Source organism: Muntiacus reevesi, chromosome 2, assembly GCF_963930625.1.
Source record: "Muntiacus reevesi chromosome 2, mMunRee1.1, whole genome shotgun sequence".
NCBI classification, from domain to species: Eukaryota; Metazoa; Chordata; class Mammalia; order Artiodactyla; family Cervidae; genus Muntiacus; species Muntiacus reevesi.
This window is the reverse complement of record NC_089250.1, coordinates 221,908,971-221,932,987: the sequence shown is the minus strand read 5'-3', so window position 1 is coordinate 221,932,987 and position 24,017 is coordinate 221,908,971. Positions and strand designations below refer to the sequence as shown.

Genomic DNA, 24,017 nt, shown 5'->3' with positions numbered 1-24,017 from the left:
GCTGGGGTGTCAGGAGGAAGCACCCGCTCCCAGCCCCATCCGGGGGCCTGGAGTCGCCTGTGTGGGGCAGCTGTGGGCACCCGGGCACAGGCGCTCAGGGACCCCTGTTGAACCGCGCAGGGCGCCCTCCTGCCTCTAACTATAGCCCCGAGGGGCCGCAGGACAGGAAGGCCATCTTTACGATGGGCTTCCCAGTCTCTCCGCTGTATCTGATGCTTTCTGAACAAGACGACCACTGCCCAAGAAGACCACTGTCCGACCTGGCCAGGCCCAACGTCCCTCCTTGTTGTGGGGGACCCCGTCTTTGGGGGAAAGCCCCCGGCCTAGTGGGGGCCGCCTGGCTCCTCCCCCAGGCTGCCCCGCCCACCCCCACCCCTTGGGCCCCCACCCAAGGCATCCGGCGGGTGGGTACTCACGCTCGATGCAGCGGCAGCCCATCCGCAGGCAGCGAATGTAGGCCTCCGGGGACGACTCACTCCGCAGCTGGTCCCCCGTGAGGTACCTGCGGGAGCAGGGGCCATGTGGGGGCAGGCCTGTACCTTGGGGCGCCCCTGGGGAACTTCTCAGCCGGAGCCCACAATGCCCTGAGTTCTTCCTGTCTAGAAAGATTCCCCCCACCTCACCCTCATTAGGATCTGGGTCAGACACAGGCAATCACATGCCAAGACAGGAGCCTCAGACTCAGACTATGGTCATGGGAGGTGAAGGGGAACCATCCTGGAAACCCAAGGGTGGGGTGGAGAACATGTGTTCTTTCAAGGAAAACGTGGTCGAAGGGAGTCAGGAGTGAGACTGATGGACAATGATAAACGGACAACTCCTGACAGCTGCCCCCCAGGCTACACAAGGCAGAGATGGGCCATCATTCTGACCTCAGGGCCCCAGGCCCGGCACAGGATAAACGGAACTGCTACCCCGTGAACTACGTCCACCAAAGCTGATCAGAAAGACCCTCAATTTTTATCACTCTCCTTCTTACCACCCACGTTCCCCTCCTTTAAGAGTCTGTGTGGCTCAGCTGTCTTCTGGGTTTGGTCGAATCCGCCATTCTCCGACACGTACTCAAACCAAGGGTGCGGATGAGAACTATGAAGTCCCTTTGCCCCTGAATAGGAAGATGTCTTCCAAAATGCCTGGAGACAAGCCTCAGGGCCTGCTCTCCACCTCCTGTCTGGACGACACTCAGGAAAGTGCCAGTCAACAGCCCAGGACCGAAGGCCTCCACCCCCTCACCTTATAAAGCAGACCGAGGATCAGAGCTTGAGTGCACACCCATTTCTCCCTTCCTGTCTGCCCTTTTTTTCAATCAGGGCACACTCCCAAAGATACACATCTGAGTGTGCTGGTCTCTGTCCTAAAATCCATCAGTGGGGGCTCCCACTGCCTTCACAGATTTCACTCAAGCTGACCTGCTGGCCTCGTCTCCTGCCACTCACCCTCCCAGGGCTCTCGTCTTACTAGACTCCTCTCAGTTCCTCCTGCCCCCGGACATTTGCATGTGCTGTCTCTGTGTCTGAAGCCCTCCTCCTCACCTCGCCACCTGTTCTCTCACCAACTCCTGCTCATTGCTGAGACTCAAGGGAGGCCCTTTTCCCATCCAAACAAAGGAGGACAGGGGCTGATCCTGCCCACTCCCCCGTGTTTTTCTATTTTTTGGCCCCACTGTGCGGTATGCGGGATCTTTGTTTCTCAACCAGGGACTGAACTCAAGCCCCCTGCAGTGGAAATGCAAGCCCAGGGCCTGGCGCAAGGCGAACTCTCAGTAAAAGTCAGTTCAGTGACTAATTCAACTGCTTTCCTGAGAGCTGGACCATAAAGAAGGCTGAGCACTGAAGAACGGACGCTTTTAAACTGTGGTGCTGGAGAAGACTCTTGAGAGTTCCTTGGACTGCAAGGAAAACAAACCAGTCCATCCTAAAGGAAATCAACCCTGAATATTCACTGGAAGGAGTGATGCTGAAGGTGAAGCTCCAATACTTTGGCCACCTAATACGAAGAGCTGACTCATTGGAAAAGACCCTGAGGCTGGGAAAGATTGAAGGCGGGAGGAGAAGGGGACGACAGAGGATGAGATGGTTGGATGGCATCACCGACTCAATGGACATGAGTTTGAGCAAAGTCAGGGAGATAGTGAAGGACAGGGGAGCCTAGCGTGTTGCAGTCCTTGGGGTCACAAAGAGTCAGACATGACTTAGGGACTCAACAACAGCAACAGCTATGAATGAGATGCCTAAACTGGGCAAACTGGCTTTGTCAACCTGCTTCTTAGGGCCACAGAAAAAGGATTACTAAGGCAATACCAACTAGGAAAGACAGATGCATCTCCCCTCCCCTCCAGCAGCTTCCATATAGCCCAGCGTGAGCAGTGAGGGCCTACACTCTGCCCACTGCCCATACGCTCTGCTGGAGCAGTGCACCAGAGTGCCCTCTGTACCACCCTTCTCCTGCCTGACGGGCCGCCGGCTGGTGGGGAGACTCACGTGTTGTGAGACGAGGAGATCCAGTAATGAGACAAGGGGTTGTTCATGTCCTGCATGTCCACCACGTCATACTTCTCGTCCCAGATGCTGTTCTCCCGGGAAAACAGGTACGTGAGGAACTAGGAGAGTCATAGACACGAGGGATCACCACACGAGGCATGGGTAGCGACTGGTTCCTACGGGCCTGTGTCAGCTCGGGGAGACGGTACGTGAAGATTCAACACACGGCCCCCTGGCCTCAGCTACCCAAGTTTCCAAAGCAGAAAACTCGGATTGCAAGAGGCTGTATGAACACACGCCTCGCTGACCTATACAGTTAATTTCTTTTTCAATATGCTTCCTCAAGTATTTGAGGCTACAAGAGTACACGCTGCCCATATACAAGGGTTTAGGGACAATAATACCATGAACATTTGTGAACGCACCATCCGATATGAGAACAGAACACTGCCAGTATCGTGATATCTAAAAGGCAGGAAATTCCATCTACCAGTTCCTGACCCCTTAAAAAAGAAAATAGAAGCCTGAGTGACACTGCTTCCTGGGAACAACCTTACATGGGGCGAAGGGAGCTCCCCAGGTCCCCTCAGCCCCTGCTGCCTCACGCGGGGCCAAGGGCACCCACTTCCACATCTTGCAAAAAGCCACACAAACCCTGAAATTCTAGTGCTGTGCTTGTAATGGTTTAAGGCTCACTGGCAGCAACTCCCTCTAGCGGCAAAAGAAAAGATTTCACCTACGTGATCAAACAGGAGGAGGTGAAAGATCAAAGACTATGATGGTTTAGGACCAAGGAAAAAAACAGCTCTTGACTGAGAGAGGCAGTCTAGGGACATCTAGTAGCAAAGCCCTCCAAGGGAAGAGATCTAGAAGATACACTTTGGAGGACAGCGATGTGAATCCAGAAGCCATGCCCACAGGACAGGGAGCTCACTCACCTCATCCACAAACAAGAAGGGTTCAGCAGTTTCCCTCATGGTGTCGTCAATAAACTTCGTCATCCGCTCACGGACTTTGCTCAGATCCTGAGCCCAAAGCTCCTTAGAATGATAAAAAGAACATGAAATCATCAGAGAGAGGACTCTGCAAAATTCTTTACCTCCCAGACGGAGAAGGCAATGGCAACCCACTCCAATACTCTTGCCTGGAAAATCCCATGGATGGAGGAGCCTGGTAGGCTGCAGTTCATGGGGTCGCTAAGAGTTGGACACGACTGAGCGACTTCACTTTCACTTTTCACTTTCCTGCATTGGAGAAGGAAATGGCAACCCACTCCAGTGTTCTTGCCTGGAGAATCCCAAGGAAGGGGGAGCCTGGAGGGCTGCCGTCTATGGGGTCGCACAGAGTCGGACACGACTGAAGCAACTTAGCAGCAGAAGCAGCAGTTACCTCCCAGGATCCAGTTTTAGTCAAACACTGAAACATGGATGTATTCTGGACACGCATACCATCAAGGCCTCACCCTATGCACAGCACACATTTTCCCTAATGAACCAGAGAGTAAAGATTTTAGGCTTTTGGCCACAACCACTCAATTCTTCCATAATAGTGCAGAAAGAACCACAGACAACAGGCACACAAATGGCCATGGTTGTGTTTATAAATAAAACTTTATTTATAAAAAACAAGCTGTGGGCCAGATGCGGTCTGTGGCTATAGTCTGCCAACTCCTGCTCTAAGCTAATTCTTCACACTTGCTAGCCTGAAGAGGAGGGGAGCACAGTTATGTCAGACAACTAGGGCTATTCCCCTGGCTGATGGTTGGCAAGTTAAAGACCCTCTCTGAGCTCCTGGTCCATTACCTGGGAATAATGATACCTAAGCACAGAGGCTGTGAGGACTGAATGAAGTAAAAGTTCTGTGCTTAAAACAACTCCTGCAGCTCAATTCCAGAAAAATAAATGACCCAATAAAAAAATGAGCCAAAGAACTAAACAGACATTTCTCCAAAGAAGACATACACATGGCTAACAAACACATGAAAAGATGCTCAACATCACTCATCATCAGAGAAATGCAAATCAAAACCACAATGAGGTACCATTACACACCAGTCAGGATGGCTGCTATCCAAAAGTCTACAAGCAATAAATGCTGGAGAGGGTGTGGAGAAAAGGGAACCCTCTTACACTGTTGGTGGGAATGCAAACTAGTACAGCTGCTATGGAGAACAGTGTGGAGATTTCTTAAAAAACTGGAAATAGAACTGCCATATGACCCAGAAATCCCACTTCTGGGTATACACACCGAGGAAACCAGATCTGAAAGAGACACATGCACCCCAATGTTCATCACAGCACTGTTTATAATAGCCAGGACATGGAAGCAACCTGGATGCCCATCAGCAGATGAATGGATAGGAGGCTATGGTACATATATACCATGGAATATATGTTAAAAAGAATTCATTTGAATCAGTTCTAATGAGATGGATGAAACTGGAGCTCATTATACAGAGTGAAGTAAGCCAGAAAGATAAAGACCAATACAGTATACCAATGCATATATATGGAATTTAGAAAGATGGTAACGATAACCCTATATGCAAAACAGAAAAAGAGACACAGAGGTACAGAACAGACTTTTGGACTCTGTGGGAGAAGGCGAGGGTGGGATGTTTCGAGAGAACAGCATTGAAACATGTATATTATCTAGGGTGAACCAGATCACCAGCCCAGGCTGGATGCATGAGACAAGTGCTCGGGCCTGGTGCACTGGGAAGACCCAGAGGGATCGGGTAGAGAGGGAGGTGGGAGGGGGGATCGGGATGGGGAATACATGTAAATCCATGGCTGATTCATGTCAATGTATGACAAAAACCACTACAATATTGTAAAGTAATTAACCTCCAATAATAAAAATAAATGGAAAAAAAAAAAAGTTCTGTGCTTAAAACAGCACCTGGTACACAGAAGGTGCTCAAATCACAGCAACATGAATGGTCAGTTGTCGTCCTCCTGTGACATCTCGTTCCATCCAGACAATTCTGCAAGTCACATACTGTCACTGTCATTTTAGAGATAAGGACACAGAAGCTCAGAACATCACACGATCCCAACTTCACACAGCTAGTAATTCGGAGAGCTAGGCTTCCAAATAACCAAACTTTGGAAAACCGACACAGAATTGGTCAAGATTAGCAAAGTATTGCTACTCAGACACCAATAAGGTCTGAAAGATACATGACCAGTTCAAAAACAGCTTCTGCCCAGTCTCAGAAATTCGGAAGCCCTTTAGAAAAAAGAACATATAACGGAAAGAACTTCACTGTTTTCTCTTCAAACCCTAAATCCCCAAATATTCCTAGGCAAAAGGATAAAATATGACCAAGGCATTCAATTTTGGCTCATGTTTTCTGGATTCCTAATATTCTAAAACCTCTATCTGTAAGAAAAATAAAACCAGATGTGCTACCAGCTACATGTGGTTGGATGGGAAGGTCAGAACAGGAAGTTTAAAAGAAGATAGAGCATACGGGCAGACACAAATGAGGTAGGTGTAAGTCAACAACAAGCCTCACTGTTGATTCTTGCAAATTGACTTGGATGAAGGACACCCAACAGCCAGGAGCCAGGGGAGCAGCTGGTTCATTTGTGTACAGGGTGTTACAATCTTTGAATACCAGAGCAGGAGACTCAAATTGTAGGATACTTAATGCAAACACCCTGCCAGGCCTAGATGCCCTGCAAAGGCCAGACACTTCCTACTTCCTTCTCCTGTAGAGCTTTTGCATAAAAAATCATGGGTACCAAGCCGACATAACCTGGAACTGAAATGGCTGTGAAGAAGAAATCTTCTGCCTAAAGGAGTTTAAAATATGAATATCCTAGGGGGGTAGTAAATGTTTCTACTTGGTGGGACTTCCCTGGTGGTCCAGTGGTTAAAACTCCACCATTTCAATGCAGGGGGCACAGGCTTGTTCCCCAGTCAGAGTACCAAGATGCCACATGCCACATGGCTGAAAATGAAAAGAAAAAAGTGTCTCTGTGGTGTGGGGTACTGTGCTGGCAACTGCAATAATGGCAATGATGAGAATACGAGGAGAGAATTAACTGTGATGAAGTGGTCCACGCTGGGCAGGGCGGCACGCCAGGCTTTGCCCTCAACCTTGTCATGTGTGGCTCATTTTGAACTCACACAAGCCCAGGAGCTACGTATAACATTATTCTCTGGTTAAATAAATAAGATAGCTGAGGTTTCAGGTCATTAAATAAGCTGACCCAACACTGAGTCCCAGACACATCAGATTCGGGTCAGTTCACGTCACCTGTCCCTCCCAGGGCTGGACTGCAGCCCACTTGACCAGTCCCCAGATGGAAGTTCAGACGGGTTCTCTGAAATTCTCACATGTATTACAACGCCGCCATCACACCAGCTTGTTAGAAAAGATGGAGGTGGTGGATTTCCATGTGAAAACTGCCAGGAACAGAAGTACCAGGCACAAAACCTGGGTTGGGAGTAAATCTGGAAGAGTCTTCCCTGTCCTTCATCTAAAGAATGAACATAAAGTAAAATCCTGAAGTATGATCCCTCAAAATACTGCCACAAGTTAAAGAAGATAGGGGAGGATTTCACAAAGGCTGTCCCTATATCCAACCTCCCTTGGGAAGTGGAAGGAGGGAACGGTCCTATGAGTAAGAAACGGCGAGGAGGATTCTCTGACTTTCACAGCCCTGCCAAGAAGACAGTAAAGGTGCAGAAGAATGAGGGTTCCGCTGCATCTCTAACCATCAGATCAAAACCTCGTAGTGTAACGGAGAGTCCACATTTAAAACAACAGGTTGCACGAGAAACACCCCATAATTCCATTACTCCTAAATCACCCTCTACAACTGATGATGATGATGGTCAGAAATTTTAAAATGTATTTTTTCAGACTTCTGGTTTAGAAACTACCAAAAACAGAAATAGCATATCTGATGATGATACTGATTCTGAAGATGAATTAAGACTAATGATTGCAAGAGAGGAAAACTTAGAGAAAACGACATGGTCCTCAAGTGAAATTGAAAATGATCCCTTTGAAGTTGGTAAGGGATGGTTTTTAAATCTGATTTTCACAAATTTCATACTTCAACAGGTTTACGCCTCAAAAACAATGTCTCTTGCCTCAACAGTGAAAATAATGTTATGGAAAGTGGTTGTGATTCTACTTCAGGAGATACAGATGAAATCACTGCAATGAAAAAAAGTTCTGGTAAGATCAAAAACAGTGTAGATTTTTCACAGAAAAGTCTATGTACAAGAAAACTTATTTGAAAAACATTTAAAAAGTATGCTCTTTCTGATGGCTGTATTAAAGTACAAAAAAGAAAAAACAGAGATAGCCCTCAGTCACAGAGTTAAGGCTCTTGGTTGTAAATCTCTGACTGAGTCCAGTGAAGATGCTGATTCCATATCAGAATCAACTGAGTCTGGAGGAGATGAGGAGTATAACACCTTGATGGAAAACTGTCTCCGTGTGGATCTGACTTTGGCTAATTTGGAACAGTTGGCTGGCAGTAACCAGGAGGCTCCAAAAGACAAGACTGAGAGCAATGGCCAGGAAACCACGGCCAAGCGTGACAGGGCCTCCAAGAGCCAAAGGACTCCAGGTGACCTCCACAGAGGCCAGCAGTGTAGTCGTCCCGAGGAGATTGTGGCTTCTCTTTTAGAAGGAAAAGAGAACCCACGTGGAAAACAGAAACCAAAGGAAAATACCTTAAAGTCAAAATTTCAGGCTTTCAAAGGAGTGGGCTGTCTCCACGGAAAGGATTCAATGAAAAATTCCTTGCAAGAGAGTGTCGCCTCTAACAATATTAATAAAGATCAAATTTCCTTGAAACTTGAGGAAGCCAAGAAGATGTCCATGGAAAAATGGTCCCTGTGTGCTAATGGCCCATCAAGTGAACAGACTCCTTTCCAACATGCAAAGGAGTCAAATGACTCAAACCAAATTCAGCCTCAAAAGAGACAGTCTTCTTTTGAGAGCCAGGGTCACAAAGCAGGTGTCCCCTAACAGTTCAGAAAAGACAAACAGGAATCCTATTTCTAGTCTGCTGCCACTGACAGATAAGAAATCTTTAAGTGTTGGTGCTAAGACTCACAGCAGAGACCTTGATGAAGACTGTTGCCACAGGACTAGAAACTCAGCAGAGGACTCTGATCGGAGGCCACATCTGTGCAGCTCCAAGGCCCCTAAGAAACTACCAGAGGTTTTCTCAAGGAGAGACTCCCCGGGAAGCAAAACTGACTTCCCACTTTCTGTTAACAGTTCATCAGATGTTAGTGCCAAGGATAAGCATGCTGAAGATAATCAGAAACATTTGGCAGCCTTAGAGGCAAGACAGAAAGCAAAAGAAGTCCAAAAGAAGTTGGTTCACAATGCTCTGGCAAATTTGGACGGTCATGCAGAGGACAAGCCGACGCACATCATCTTTGGTTCCAACAGTGAAAGTGAAACAGAGGAGACATCCACTCAGAAGCAAAGCCATCCAGGAGAGGAACTGGTAAGAGTCCATGGGTAGAGCCTCTGGGAAGCTCTTTGACAGCAGTGATGATGAGGAATCTTGTTCTGAAGATGACAATAACAGGTTCAGAATTAAACCTCAGTTTGAGGGCAGAGCTGTACAGAAGCTCATGAATTTGCAGTCTCACTTTGGCACTGACTCCCGATTTCTAGAAAGTGATAGTGAAGAGGAACAGGAAGAAATAAATGAAAAGAAAACAGCTGAGGAGGAAGAGCTTGCTGCAGAAAAGTTTTTTTGAAAGCCCTGAATGTTGTGCAGAGCGTTTTGCAGATCAGCTTAAGCAATTCTACAAGCAAAGGATCAGTAGCTGCAAAGAAATTTAAGGACATCAGACATTATGATTCAATGAGGCATGACCATGCCGCTTATGAAAGAAAGCAAGATGATAAACTCAAAGAAAGTAAAGCAAAACAAAAGAAGAAAAGGGAGGAAGCTGAGAAACTACCTGAGGTGTCTAAAGAAATGTGTTATAACATTCAGTTCAGTTCAGTTCAGTCTCTGTCGTGTCTGACTCTCTGCGACCCCATGAACTGCAGCATGCCAGGCCTCCCTGTCCATCCCAACTCCCGGAGCTTGCTCAAACTCATGCCCATTGCATTGGTGATGCCATCCAACCATCTCATCCTCTGTCATCCCCTTCTCCTCCCACCTTCAATCTGTCCCAGCATCAGGGTCTTTTCAAATTAGTCGGCTCTTCGCCTCAGGTGGCCAAAGTATTGGAGTTTCAGCTTCAGCATCAGTCCTTCCAGTGAATATTCAGGACTGATTTCCTTTAGGATTGACTCGTTGGATCTTTTTGCAGTCCAAGGGACTCTCAAGAGTCTTCTCCAACACCAGAGTTCAAAATCCATGGCTAATGTATGTCAATGTATGGCAAAAACCACTACAATATTGTAAAGTAATTAGCCTCCAACTAATAAAAATAAATAGGGAAAAAAAAAAAACATCAATTCTCTGGCACTCAGCTTTCTTTCTAGTCCAACTCTCACATCCATACATGACCAGTGGAAAAACCACAGCTTTGACTAGAAGGACCTTTGTTGGTAAAGTAATGTCTCTACTTTTTAATATGTTGTCTAGGTTGGTCATAGCTTTTCTTCCAAGGAGCAAGTGTCTTTCAATTTCATGGCTGCAGTCACCATCTGCAGTGATTTTGGAACCCAAAAAATAAAGTCTGTCACTGTTTCCATTGTTTCCCCATCTATTTGCCATGAAGTGATAGGATTATAACATTGCTACAGATTTAAAACAAATATTCCAGACTGTAAAAGATACCAGTGAAAAGGAAGATAACACATCTTGGAATTTGGACTCTGATGGAGAGAAAGCTGAGGTAGTCCAGGACCCTACAGCTCTGATGATTTGGGATGAACAAACCAGCAGATTCACATTTTCCTTTTTTGAGTCTGATGCCAAAGATAAAAAGGAAGAGACCTGTAGAGTTGAAGCAGTAAAACTTGGGAAGATCGCCTGTCAGGGAGGCCCTGGTTTCCAAGACAGCAGTTCAGAAGAGGAAGACATTACTGAAGAAGGGGATGACAAAAAGCACAGCCCTGAAGAAGTATCATTACCTGAGAAAGAGACTACTAGATTTTTCTTCTTCTCTAAGAATGATGACAGACTTCATGGTTCAGACTTATTTTGGAGAGGAGTGGGAAGTAATATTAGCAGGAATTCTTGGGAAATCAGAACAAACAACTTAAGTATGGACTGTCCAAAGAAACATAAAGACGCCAAAAGGAGAGTGAAACCAAAATAATAAATGTCACTATTAGTTTTGATACCAAATGTAAACAAGTCTCACCATGGAAATTGGAGTGATCTAGAAAATATTTTAGCTGGCAAAGAATTCAGAGTGAAGGAATATTCAAAATCTTATCTGGTGGATATCATTCTGATTGCTTTCTTTCTCTGTAGCTTTCCTATCTGCTCTTACCTAATTACTTCAAACAACCTAAACCTTTATTTTAATGAAGCATAAGATAGTCCCTCAAAATACTTTTGTATAATAATCTCCTTGCCCTCCAACTTCAATAACTAATGAGCATTTCCTGACATGAGGTTTACATAAAGCTTTTCAAAATATATGCATCAGAGCACGTATATTTTCCAAGTTATGTTTCATGTAAATTATACTTGAAATATTTGATTGTATTAAGTACACCCTACCTCCAAAAAAAAAATATGCTGCTCTCATTTCTTTAGGATAAGTTCCTAGGAGAGCAATTATTAAAGTGCAGAAGGCTGTTTTCAAAGTTTCCATATTAACTCCATTTTTCCCAAAGTGTTTTCTGAGAAACTTGCACTAACTCGCACACCAAGTGTGGCAGCGGTTATTTCACATGAGCCTCCAGGCCCCGGGTCACCAGCTCAGCGACCCACAGAGACATTTAGGGTCCACGAGACTGATGGCCCCGGGCCCCACCCCTTGCTTCCGCCATGCACACTCACATGGAGGCACTCAGTCTGCCCGAGTCCTGGCCCCTGGATGTGGGATCCGAACTCTCTGCACTCTGCAGCCAGCCCGTGACCCTGACCTCTGAGGGCAGCCCAGTGATGGGGCCAGTGTGGGGCCAGTGGACTCTCCCAGGAATGTCACTGCCCTGCACGAGGAGGTGGATCCAGGAATGGACCCTCCTGGGAATACCACTACCCTGCACGAGGCGGTGGATCCAGGATACATGGTAAGTTGTCCCCAGGGGTTTAACCATTTAACTCCAAAACCTCCTTACAAAACTGAGTAATTCAGTGCAAGCAAGAGCATGGAGAAAAAGCAGACAGCATGGGTGCCTCTCTCTCTGCTTCGATCTCCGGGCAGTTCAGCACCTTACATGTAATTGGGTCCAAGAGACTTCATCTATCCCCCTCATTTCACCTGCCCTGGGTCATAGTCCCAGGTGGGCAAGTAAGAATTCCCTTGGTCACTCCCATGCACCCCAGCATCCTGATCACCATTCATCATGAACCACCGCAGCTACCCGCTCCGCCTGGACCTTCCTGCGGCCGGACTCATCCAAGTGTGTGTCTCTGTTCATCAATCTCCCTACAACCAATGGCATCTGAACACGGGATGGGTGCTGACACTAAGAAGTTAGCGCTTGTGCTCGCTTCGGCAGCACATGTACTAAAATTGGAACGATACAGAGAAGATTAGTATGGCCCCTGAGCAAGGATGACACGCAAATTCGTGAAGCGTTCCATATTTTTGGACGCCACGGCCGAGGAGGAGGGCGAGTTTGAGGAGGAGGCCGAGGAGGAGGTGGCCTAGAGCCGCCGGAGCCGGGAGGCCGAGGCCGTGGGAATTCTTTATTCACTCACAGCCACTCTGGTAGTCTGTCTCACTGTGTGTGTGCTTTCCTATCCTGACATCACGTTCTGTACAGCCGCCACCATTAAAGCGTTTTCATAGTGTTAAAAAAAAAAAAAAGAAGTTAGCGCTGGTTGCGAAAGGTGTTAACAAGAGTGCTACTGTCCTGTTTTGTTAAAAAAAAAAAAAAACTCCATTTCACGAGAGAGACATATTGGAGTATTTACAAATGGAATGATACAGAGTCTGGGGTTTCCATTAGAATTTGCCAACAAAGAAATGAAGAAGGAGGGAAGGGAAGGGAGACACGTGGATGTGGGGATGGAAGAGGGATGAAATGAAAGTAGCAAAACATTCATAATTCTGTAATCTGAGTGATGGGTCCACAGTAGTTTATGATACCAGCCTATCTACTTTTGTGTTTGTTTGAGATGCTGTACATACAAAGTATTTTTTAAAGTAAATGAGCTGGATATCATCATGAATCTAAAGCTGTTCTTAAAAAGTCTATTAAAACAGAAATAAAGGACGTCCTTCACAGTCCAGTGGTTAAGACTTTGCCTTCCAACGCACAGGTGAGGGTTCGATCCCTCATCAAGGAGTTGAGAATCCCACGTGCCTCAGGGCCAAAAAATACAAAATCCAAAACAGTCGCGGTATTGTAAAAATTCAATAAAGGCTTTTAAAATCTTTAAAAACAACTAAAGGGAATAAAAGCACGTGAAACTCCAGTGATAGAAATAACATTTTTGAACAGACAATGTGACTATGTGTGTACACACATACCCACACATGCACACAAAGATCAGCACCATCTTCTCCGAACCCCACAATTCTGAGAGGCAGGGCTCTCAGCCCCATTCAAAGAGGAGGAAAGCGGGGCACAGACAGGCCGAACCACTGCCCAAGGTCACACGGCTAGTGACAGGATGCCAGTTTCTCTCAGTCTAGCTCGGCTTCTCCCTGAGGCACTCCTGACACGCGGGGCTGAGGAATTCCTTGCTGCGGGAGTGGGGCGAAGGTGGGGTGCAGTCGCCTCGCAGCAGCCCTGGGCTCCCCCCACTAGACGCCAATAGCCCTGACCTGAGTCTGCAGCCCCTGCCCGGATGGCCCCATAAAAAACCACTGCTCGACACGAATGCCGACTCAGCCACCAGCTCGGGGCCCACCCGCAAGCACCCCGAGAGACACCCACAGGTCACATAAGGACAGCATGCTGCCTTATCCCTTGGAGGACCCGCAGGCTCGTCCACCTCAGTCCCATCCTCCCTGAGCCAGGGATGGCTTCCCGGGGAAGGGCCCCCCAAGATGAGCCGGAGGCAGGGGAGCAGAGGCCAGCAGGTGAGGGTCCCCATCGCCCCCTCCTCCATCTGTGCCCAGGGAAGGGGCTGCTGCGAGGCCAGCCTCATTCCAGAGCCTCAGCACCCAGGCGCCACTGGGCAGGGAGACGATTCCTGTTTCCTGACGGCAGGTGCCGACAAGGTGACAACTGTGGGCACAGCACCCCAACCCTGCTCTCCCCTCACCTGCTGTTCATGCAAGAGAAACCGCTGGAAGTCGTGCAGGTGGACAGCAGAGGCGTCCGGCCGGTCGGTGTTGCTGCCCTCGGGGAAAGACATGGTGTTTAGACGGGGGCGGTCAGTAGTTGGGAGGCGGTCCCAGTCCGCAGACACCCGGGCGCCCAGCTGAGCCCCCCCCACTGCTGCCCAACGGGGTCAGGTGTGGGCTGGCCGACGGGAAGACAAAGGTCACTCAGATGACAGCCCTGACTCAGGAGGATGCAAAGAGGGGCGCTGACACCAGAACCCTGGAGAATTAGGCCCTGGAATCCACACCCAGCTGCTCCCAGCCGGTCTCGCAGGGGTAGGCAGGGCAGGCAGGACAGTGGAGGCCAGGGTGGGGCTGGCCGTGGAGTGCATTTAGGGGGTGGCGATGCTGGAGAAGTGACCCCAGAGTCTGCTCTGAGGCAGGAGAGGGGCCTGGATGAAGCCCCGACTCTGGGCGGGTGGGGAGAACCCGCTGGAATATGCAAGACCAGGGCCAGGGAGCCAGTGGAGGGCCTCTGCTGGGAGAATCTTCCGCCTGAGACAGGGACTCCTTCAGCCTGACCGCTGGCCTCCTGGAGAGGGTGCTCAGCTGGACAAAGAACCTCACTGGACCAGCACAAGCGATCAGGAGGGCTACACAAGCTACGTCCTGTAAAACAGGGCTCTCCAGGGAAACGCATACTTCTCCCTGAGCATCTGCAGTGGGGGTGGGAGGGTGTTTTTTTTTAAATACAGGAGATAAAACACGCTTTAAGTTTTATCCCTTTACTAAACACTCAGGGTCCAAAGTCTACTATCTCTGAGTGTATATTTCTAGCCTTCTTTCTTAACAGCCTCATGGTCCAACACTAATCTTTTCAGTAAAACACTGCAAACAAACCAGATTCATTGAGATGAATGAATACTTTGGAGTTTTCAGGTTTCTGGTTTAGAACTCAACAGAGGAACAGTTGCCAGGGCATCTTCATCAACGAGGGCTGGTTCCTAAAAGCAGGCCCAGGTCAGCAGACCACAAATCATATTCTGGGTGCTGTTAACTCCACAGTAAACCTTTCTCCCAGGTAGAGAGGCTTGGGAGACACAGCACACTACAGATCTCCCACTTGGGGAATCAGTAAGTTCAGTAAAGGGCCTCACAGGTCCTGCAGCACTTGTTTTAGCCATCATATCATCACCACTATTTATGAGCCTTGGCATGCACCACATAAAGCACTTTATGTGCTTCAACTCATTTTAATTCTGTTCAACCTGCTTAACCAGGACGTCCTGAAGCAAGCAGGCTTCTCTACAGAACCTTCTGGGCCATCCTCCCAACACTCCACAAATCCTGCTGCTGTGCACATTTATTCGTGGCATTGGATTGATTAGAGTCCATGACTCAATGGACATGAGCTTGAGCAAGCTCTGGGAATTGGTAATGGACACGGAAGCCTGGCATGCTGCAGTCCGTGGGGTCGCAAAGAGTCGGACGCGACTGAGCAACTGAACTGAACTGAGAGTCAGGATAGTCAGTTCCCCAACAAGGGGACCCCATCTGTGTGGAGAACAGGGCCTGCCAGAGAGGTGACCTCCTGGAGGTCAGGTGGCCGGGCTGGGAAGACCCACAAGGGCGCCACTGCCTGGCACAGCTGCCCAGAACTACAACCCAGCAGGGTGCCTCACCCCAAGAGGAACACGGAAGAATCCTTTTTGAATTCGTCAAGGATCTGAAACAGAAAATAGAACACACACACACAAAACAAGAAAATTAGACATGTCAAGACAATGAAAATAAAGAGTTTTTGTTAAAAAACTACCATGGCCGTTTATGTGACTTGGAAATATTCAAATATTTACATCTTGACACAAAAGGTGGAAGTCTTCCTCACCTCTTTCACAGCCTGATTCTTGAGGAGCAATCACTCATAATAATTTGGTAGTTCTCCATCTTGAGTTCATTTTATAGATATTCAATTAATTATATCTTATCAAATTATATCTTATCATCTTATGTTACGTCTATGTCTTCCAACATGTTTGCTATTGTTTCACACTTTGGACATTATTTAGCAACTTCAAATTGCTCTGCCTCACTACTTTGAAAACTCACACTGTATTCCACGTCTGTCCTTCAATTTTCTGCTAACACATCCAGTATCACACAGAATGTTCCCACATATCTACCTTCGCCCACTTGTGCCAGCACTTCCGTGAGGTGGATTCCTGGGTGGGAAAGCACCTGGACACCAGGTGTGCACATTACCTTTCAAAGATTCGCCAAAGTGCTCTCTAAACCACTGTCCTGCCTGGCAATGCCCAGCAGAAAATACACACCCCTTTCTGCACCCTCACAGCTACATTTCAAATCCTTAATAATTCAATGGGCTCACTTCTCATCCTTGAATTCAAGAGAAAAAAAAAAATATCAGTAGCTCTAGTCCAGGCTTCAGGGCCTGCTCATACTCCAGCTGTTGATGAAGGGCGGTGAGCTCCTCCACAAGGAGGACCGGGGACACCCCCGTCCCCAGCCGCCACCACACCAGCTCCCTAGCAGGTATCTCACACACACATGTGCAGGGATGCACACACACCCACATACCACACACACACATGCACACCCATAGTGCGTCCATTTCCAGTTAGACAGTATGACTGGAACAGTCTCCAGTGAGACTGACTGGATCAACACTGGAGTAATTCAGGACACAGATGGAAATGCAGCTCCTGGCAGGCTATAAATGCTAACAATCTAAAACGACTCCTGCCCTCAATGCCCCAGTCCTCTTGCCAAATAGCCTGCAATCCAGGATGACATGTGGAAAATCAATGTTCTAGAAAAGGTAGCCACTGGCCCCTAGGAAGCCTCAGGCGGTCTGCAGAAGTCTGTGCATGTATTTTTTTTTCCTTTTCCTGGAAAGATGGTCTGTAGCTTTAATCAGCATCTCAAAGAAGTAGGTCACCAAAAAAGGTTAGGAATCACTCTCTTAGAAAGACTTAGAAGGACTTCCTTTCATGTTCATGTCATTTACAGCAGCGGTCCCCAACCTTTTTGGCACCAGGGAACGGTTTTGTGAAAGACAATTCTTCCAAGGACTGGGGACGGGGGGATGGTTTCAGGATGATTTAAGCATATTACATTCACTGTGCACTCTACTTCTGTTATTATTGTACCAGCTCCACCTCAGATCATCAGGCATTAGATCCCAGAGGCTGGGGAATCCCTGATTTATAGCATGGCTTTTTTTTTAAGGAGGTAGGATTTTAGGGAGGGCATGCTGTTTGCTCTCTGGACTCATTTGGCCCTTACATCGCTGGGTCAACCGGGGCATAAGAACAGATCCTCTCAAAAAACCCCCGAGACTGGTTCCCCACATCTGGAGAAAGGCCACCTGTGACTCCCCTCCAAGTGTTTCCACTCCACGTGGTCCTTACTGAAAGCCAGCCCCTTCCTCTCCACGCAATGAAGCAGAGAAAAAGCTTCACTCCATTCCAGCCACGCGGGGAGCCAGGATGAAGGAGAGGGGTGCCTCTACTTCAGAGGTGACTCCAGAGCCAGGAAAGACCAGGAGGTACACTCCGGCTTTCCGGTCCCTCTGCCTGCAGTCTCACATCACCCCACTTTCTGAACCCCCAGAAGCCTGTGCGCAGAGGCAGAACATGTTTGTAGGAACCAGCCCCTTGGGGTACAGAGCAGGGACCAGACTGAAAGCAAAGGGGTTTGTCACACTATTGTCTCTGCCTGCCTATGTCTGAAATTTCCCTTAACACAAAAGTTTAAAAAATTAAAAAGTATCAACGGGAGGGGCTTCCCCAGGGGCTCAAACGGCAAAGAATCTGCCTGCAATAACCCAAATTCCATCTCTGGGTTGGATCAGGAAGATCCCCTGGAGGAGGGAATGGCTACCCACTCCAGTATTCTTGCCTGGAGAATTCCATGGACAGAGGAGCCTGGCGGGCTACAGTCCATGGGGTCACAAAGAGTTGGACGTGACTGAACAAGTACACACACACACACACACACACCCAACGGGACCCCTGGGGGTCCAGTGGTAAGACTCCACTGCAGGGGGCCCAGGTTCCATCCCTGGTCAAGGAACTATATCCTGCATGTCGCAACTAAGACCCAGCAGAGCTAAATAAACAATAAGTATTTTTAAAATAATAAAAAATAAAAAGAAGTATCAGTGAGTGGGCAGTGAAGCTGAGCAAAGGAGAACTGAAGCTCTAGCTCTGAGTAGCCACCTGACCTCCAGCAAGTGACCTCTCTGCGTGTCAGCATCTTTGGTCCATAAAATGAGGATAATAAGAGTTCCTATCCTACAGGGTCTTGAGGAGAATTAAATGCATGTAAGACATATAGCACAGTGCCTGACATAGAGTTTACACTTAGCAAATGTTAGTTGTGATCTTTTAGTCATAACACTGTTATTACAACCTAGTCAGAGATATACCCCTCTCCAGAGGGTGGACACACATGAAATTTTAAGTTCTTATCCTCCTCCTGCTGCCAAAGTTTTGGAAGCTTTGAGGTGTGAGTGCAGCAATGTAAGGAGGTAGTTAGACAGGAGAAGGAACTGGCAACTTCAGGTTGGAAACCTACAGCTACTGATAAGCAGGACTCCACTCCCTGGACTTAAGTCTGGGGATCACCAACCATCATGAACAGCTCTATCACCCCAAGGAGCCCAAGAAAACCAGCTGAACCCCTAAGAGCACCAAGGTAATGCTTTTCTCTGCCCTGAGCTTCCAGCGAAGCACTAGGGAAGTAAATGGTATGCTGACAGTTGGAAAGTGAAAGTGAAATTCTCTGTGACCCCGTGGACTATATAGTCCATGGGATTCTCCATTTCCCTTCTCCAGGGGATCTTCCCAACCCAGGGATCAAACCCAGGTCTCCCACATTGCAGGCAAATTCTTTACCAGCTGAGTCACAAGGGAAGCCCGCTGACAGTTGGGGGAGAGGCATTTACATACACAAGAGCAGTGAGGCTTCTCAAGTGGACCAGCAACTATCTATAGAGCCTGGGGCTTTGTTAATCAAATTCCAAGTTCACTGAATTAAAACATGCAGTTGCCAGACAGGACAGTTATACCCGCCAATGAAACAGAGAAGAGGCTATTGACCCAAAAAGTCTTATAGGGACCAGGGGAGGTGACCCTGGCCCCTAAATTAGTAAAGAGAGCTGCATGGGGGTGGGAGGCAGGGCTGGGACAAACCAGAAAGCATTCTTCCCTCCACTCAGAGGTTGCCAAAGATAGCCAGAACATGATATTTTTTTCCCAAAAGAAGCAAAAAATCTGGATCTTAATAAGAAAGCTTCCAAGTTTTAAACACAGACAATTCATTTTAAAAACACTTAGCCACACCACCCTGAACATGCCTGATCGCATCTGATCTCAGAAACTAAGCAGAGCCAGGCCTGGTTAGTACTTGGATGGGAAAAAACATTTCAACCACTAGGCTGAGTACCAACCAAATGCCGGCTGAATGTGGCATTCTGACCACCAGGGGTAACTTCTGGTAGGTACAGACATTTCCCCCAAAAAACTGGCCATCTAGGACTCATGGATTATGCAGAAATTTGACTTAAATTTCTCTCTCCCTCCTCCCTCTCAAACACACAAACATTCGCTTTAAAAAGAACCACAGTGAAAAGTTCTCTTATGTGGGATTTGATCATGGTGGAGATTATCAGTGGGTAACCTGTACTGGCAGGTACAACAGCTTTTATGCAAAACGTATTCCCAAGCGTCGCCTGCCCTCCATCTGATGAGACAGCAGCTTGAAATGTCACGGCAAATGATAAGTACTGTTTTTCTTGCAACTGCTTATCTTGAGTGAATCAACTTTTTCTCAGTCCTGGTCAACTGCCTAAGACAGCAATTGTCATTATTCTGGACTTCGTTTACATACTATTATCACAACATTTTCATTGCTCTCAAAATCTGATTATAAATGAAAGCTGTAGATTTAAATCTAAAAAGTGTTTTGATCAGCTTTTATGCAGCAGAATTGTCTTAATTAAGGTTTCATATAAAAAAGAAGAGGGGACTGAGTAGTTTAAAAAGTTGTATAACCAAAGACTTGATTTAATACTTTCATTTTATAGAGGAGGTTGAGTGATGGAGCAAGATGGCTTCCCCCAAAACCACCTGGGGGCTGGAATTCAACTCTTTCAACTCCCAAAGTCTACCATTTCTTTCTACTCTACTTGGCAAACCAAGCACTAATTATTACATGGGTAAAAAAGTGAACACACTGCAACTCAATCTTTTACTCTATACAAGCATGTATTTTTCCCCAATCTAGGCAGACAAGAAATGCTTCTCCCATTTGGATGTATCTGCCTCAGATACACCCAAAGTCCCACAGCCAGTGGTCACTATCAAGAGGTGTGGCCCTGCGGCCAGTCTGCTGGAAGAAGGTGACTGATAACTGTCTCGCATGCTCATCGCTTTAAAACGTCTGCACTCCTGACCTCCAAATCCTCGTTCCGCCTTCCCCAGAGCCCGGTGGGGTGAGACTCATCACGCCCACTGCACGGATGGGAAGACTGAGGCCGGGAGGGGTCAGTGGCTGGCCCAAAATCACACAGAGTCCTGCCCATTCCCTGCTCCAGACCCACCTCGGCCGCCTGCGGAGCCCTGTCCCGACAGCAACAGCAGCGACCACCAGGCACACTGCTCCACGCACTGCACCCAGCACCTCCCTTTTTACGCCTTATGCTTAATGGGACTTCTTTTTTTTTTTCATTGCAAAAGTAGTGTGCTACTTGGAACAAGCTGAAGAAAACTGAGGGAAGCAAAGAAAAATTTAATTATCTCGCCGGCACATTTTCTCAAATCCCTCCAGGACACACAGAAAATCAACATTAAATGTGAGGTGTGCGTACTCTTCTCCTTGTTCATAGAAACACATGCAGACGTATACAGGAGGATTACTGTTTGTTACCAAGAAGTCAGACCTGGCTCCTCATTTCTGCTGCTGGTTTTCCTCACAAAATATCATCAACAGCTCTCAGGAAGGACAGAAACCCAATGAACTCAGGCTTCTTAATCAGCTGCAGGGTCCCACAGTACGACGGGACCATAACTTACCCGGCTATTACACTCCTGAGAGGCATTCAGATGGCTCCCAGGTATTCGGCCAGCATAAGTAATGCTGCAGTAAACAGCCCGGTAATACACTCCTAGATCTCAGTGCTTTCATTTCTCTAAAACAGAGCCCCTAATGCCACTGTCAGGTCAAAATGCATGCCCATCTTAATTTTAAAATAGCACATTATCGTAATCAAAAAACATTCTCATTATAGGAACACAACTATAAAAAGAACAACACACACACATAATCCCTCAACCCAGAGGTAGTTAACTATTAATACTTTGGTAAATTTCCTTCCAGAACAAGTTGACACAGTAGAGTTAGCTGAACCTTTTTACTTTAATAGTCCCAGACTAAATTCCAATCAGACTAACAGGCACTCACATTCCCACCAAGAAGGTAGGAGACGGTCATTTCCCCACCCTGTCCCCTCAACTCTATCCCATTCAAGACCTTTGCCTATCGAACAGATGAAAACAGGACATCACTGTCATTCCCACTGTCTATGTCCTGGACTAGAAGGAAGACAGAACACTTCTCATGGGTCTCTTAGGAATGGGCCAGACTTCAAAACCCAGGGGAAAGAGAAGCATCGTTTCATCGTTGGCTTAGGAATCATCCTACCCATGCCGATGGCTGACAGGCACAAGAAAAGATGCTCAACATCGCTAATCATCAGGGAAATGTCAATCAAAAGCACAAAGAGGTATCACCTCGAACTTGTCAGAATGGCCATCGTCAAAGAGAACACGAATAACAAAAGCTGGCGAGGAAGTGGAGAAAAGGAAACGCTCAGACACTGTTGGTGGGAATATAAACCGACGCAGCCACTGTGGAAAACAGTATGGAGGTTTCTAAAAAAAACTTACCACAGAGTTGCCATATGACCCAGCATATCCACTCCTGGGTATACATATCCAAAAGGAACAACAGTACTAATTCAAAGAGATACATGAACCCACTGTTCATAGCAGCATTATTAATAACTGTCAAGGTACAGAAGCAACCTAAATGTCCATCAGCTGATGAATGGATAAAGATGTCACACACACACACACACAATGGAATACTACTCAGCCATAAAAAGAAGGAAATATTGCATTATTTCTGTGAAATATTGAAATACTGCCATACCCAACATGGATGAACTTAGAGAGTATCATGCTAAGTAAAATAAGTCAGAGAAAGACAAACACTGTATGATATCACTTACACGTGGAATCTAAAAAATATAACAGACCAGCGAATATAACAGAAAAGAAAAAGAAAAAAAAAGATTCACAGATACACAGAACAAATTAGTGGTTACCAGTAGGGAGGGAAGGGAGGAGAGGCAAGACAGGGGTAGGGGATTAAGAGGTACAAACTGTAATATTATGTACAAAATAAACTACAAGGATATGTGGTACAACACAGGAAATACAACCATATTTCCATAATAACTATAAATGGAGTATAACCTTTAAAAAGTGTACACCTGTAATTTATATAACATTATACATCAACTATACTTCAATTTTAAAAAATAAGGTCAAACAAAACTATCAAAACCTTCAAAAACTGAATGGGGAAAAAAAGAATCGTCTTACCGATTTTTGCTGTTCAAACATAAGTTTTTTATAGAAGAGATGGAACTGTTCAAAGCTGAGTTCATCTTTGTGTGCGCCTATTTCCTGTAAATATAAAAAAAAAAAAGTGACCACACAATTTTTGGTGTCCACCACAAGAATGCCTCCTCCCTGTTCACAGACATAGCCAGCTCTGCTTCAACACTGGCTAAAAGCAAACTTCCATTCCTCTGAACCCAATCTCCCTGCTTGGAGAACATACCCACCGGGGACCCCAGGTAAGACCCTTCAGCTCCCCAGAAGGGAAGGGTCTCAGCCAGAACTCCAACAGGCATAATGCAGAAGACCTCCTTTTAGGGCAGGAGAATCTTTCAAATCTAGATATACTTATAGGGTATGTACACACACAGGTAATTTTTAAAAGCACAGCTTCCTAGGTGGCTCAGATGGTAAAGAATCTGCCTGCAATACAGGAGACCCAGGTTTAATCCCTGGGTCGGGAAGATCCCCTGAAGAAGGGAACAGCAACCCACTCCAGCATTCTTGCCTGGAGAATTCCATGGACAGAGAAGCCTGGCAGACTACAGTCCATGGGATCGCAGGGTCGGACATGACTGAGTGACCTTCACTGTACTGTAAGAAAAAGAACCGAGCCTTTAGAGTTAATAGAGCTCGACGTCAGTCACAGCTAGTCCCCTGAACTGCTTCACGGCTTCCCTGGTAGCTCAGCTGGTAAAGAATCCGCCTGCAATGCAGGACACCCTGGTTCAATTCCTGGGTTGGGAAGATCTGCTGGAGAAGGAATAGGCTACCTACTCCAGTATTCTTGGGCTTCCATTGTGGCTCAGCTGGTAAAGAATCCACCAGCAACGTGGGAGACCTGGGTTCAATCTCTGGGTTGGGAAGATCCCCTGGAGAAGGGAAAGGCTACTCCTTCCAGTATTCTGGCCTGGAGAATTCCATGGACTGTATAGTCCATGGGGCTGCAAAGAGTCGGACACGACAGAGCGACTTTCACTTCACTTTGTCCAACTCACTTAGCCCCCTCAGACCCTCAGCTCCTTCCTCTGTAAAACGGGAGAACTGCCACTACCCCCCTAGAACTTTCCTGAAATCAAACCAGGTAACATTCACGTAACACCTGCTTGGTAAAGGCAGGATAAGGGACAAAATCCCAATTACGGGATGGCCAGTGGTAAATGCTTCTCTCACCTCTCTTCTCTCAATCCCCACCCTTCTCTGGTTTTGCCTTCTTGGACTAGTTGGAAATGATGGGGGAGGGCCAAAAGATGGCCAAAAAATGCCATAAAATGGGTTAACTCTTTTGGGAATTCACGGGTACAAAATCCTGTGACATGGCCCCAAGAGCCTCCAACTGGGACTCTTGGGGTGGAGTCCTGCTGGGGTCCTTGACAAGGGTCCGGACCTCTGTGAAGGCCAGAAAGGATCCCCAGGGGTCATCTCCATCCTTACACCCTTCAGAAGAACCCCACCCACCCTACCCTCTCCCCTCACTCATGGAACA

General features: G+C 47.1%; 1 protein-coding gene, 1 non-coding gene and 1 pseudogene across 2 annotated transcripts in view; 2 read left to right on the top strand and 1 right to left on the bottom strand.

Moving 5' to 3' along the window:
• PLCG2 (phospholipase C gamma 2) overlaps positions 1–24,017 on the bottom strand; it is a 154,284-nt gene that overhangs the window by 54,570 nt on the left and 75,697 nt on the right. Inside the window, exons 7-12 of the mRNA XM_065925092.1 lie at positions 22,514–22,597; positions 15,506–15,549; positions 13,823–13,895; positions 3,419–3,520; positions 2,481–2,599; positions 417–502 (exon numbers count right to left, since the gene is read on the bottom strand). Coding sequence (XP_065781164.1) covers positions 417–502; positions 2,481–2,599; positions 3,419–3,520; positions 13,823–13,895; positions 15,506–15,549; positions 22,514–22,597 — 508 coding nt within the window. The remainder of the gene's footprint in view (positions 1–416; positions 503–2,480; positions 2,600–3,418; positions 3,521–13,822; positions 13,896–15,505; positions 15,550–22,513; positions 22,598–24,017) is intronic.
• On the top strand, positions 6,794–10,748 carry LOC136159085 (nucleolar protein 8 pseudogene; annotated as a pseudogene).
• On the top strand, positions 12,090–12,196 carry LOC136162037 (U6 spliceosomal RNA). The gene has a single exon (XR_010661889.1). It is a non-coding gene; the product is annotated as a U6 spliceosomal RNA (small nuclear RNA).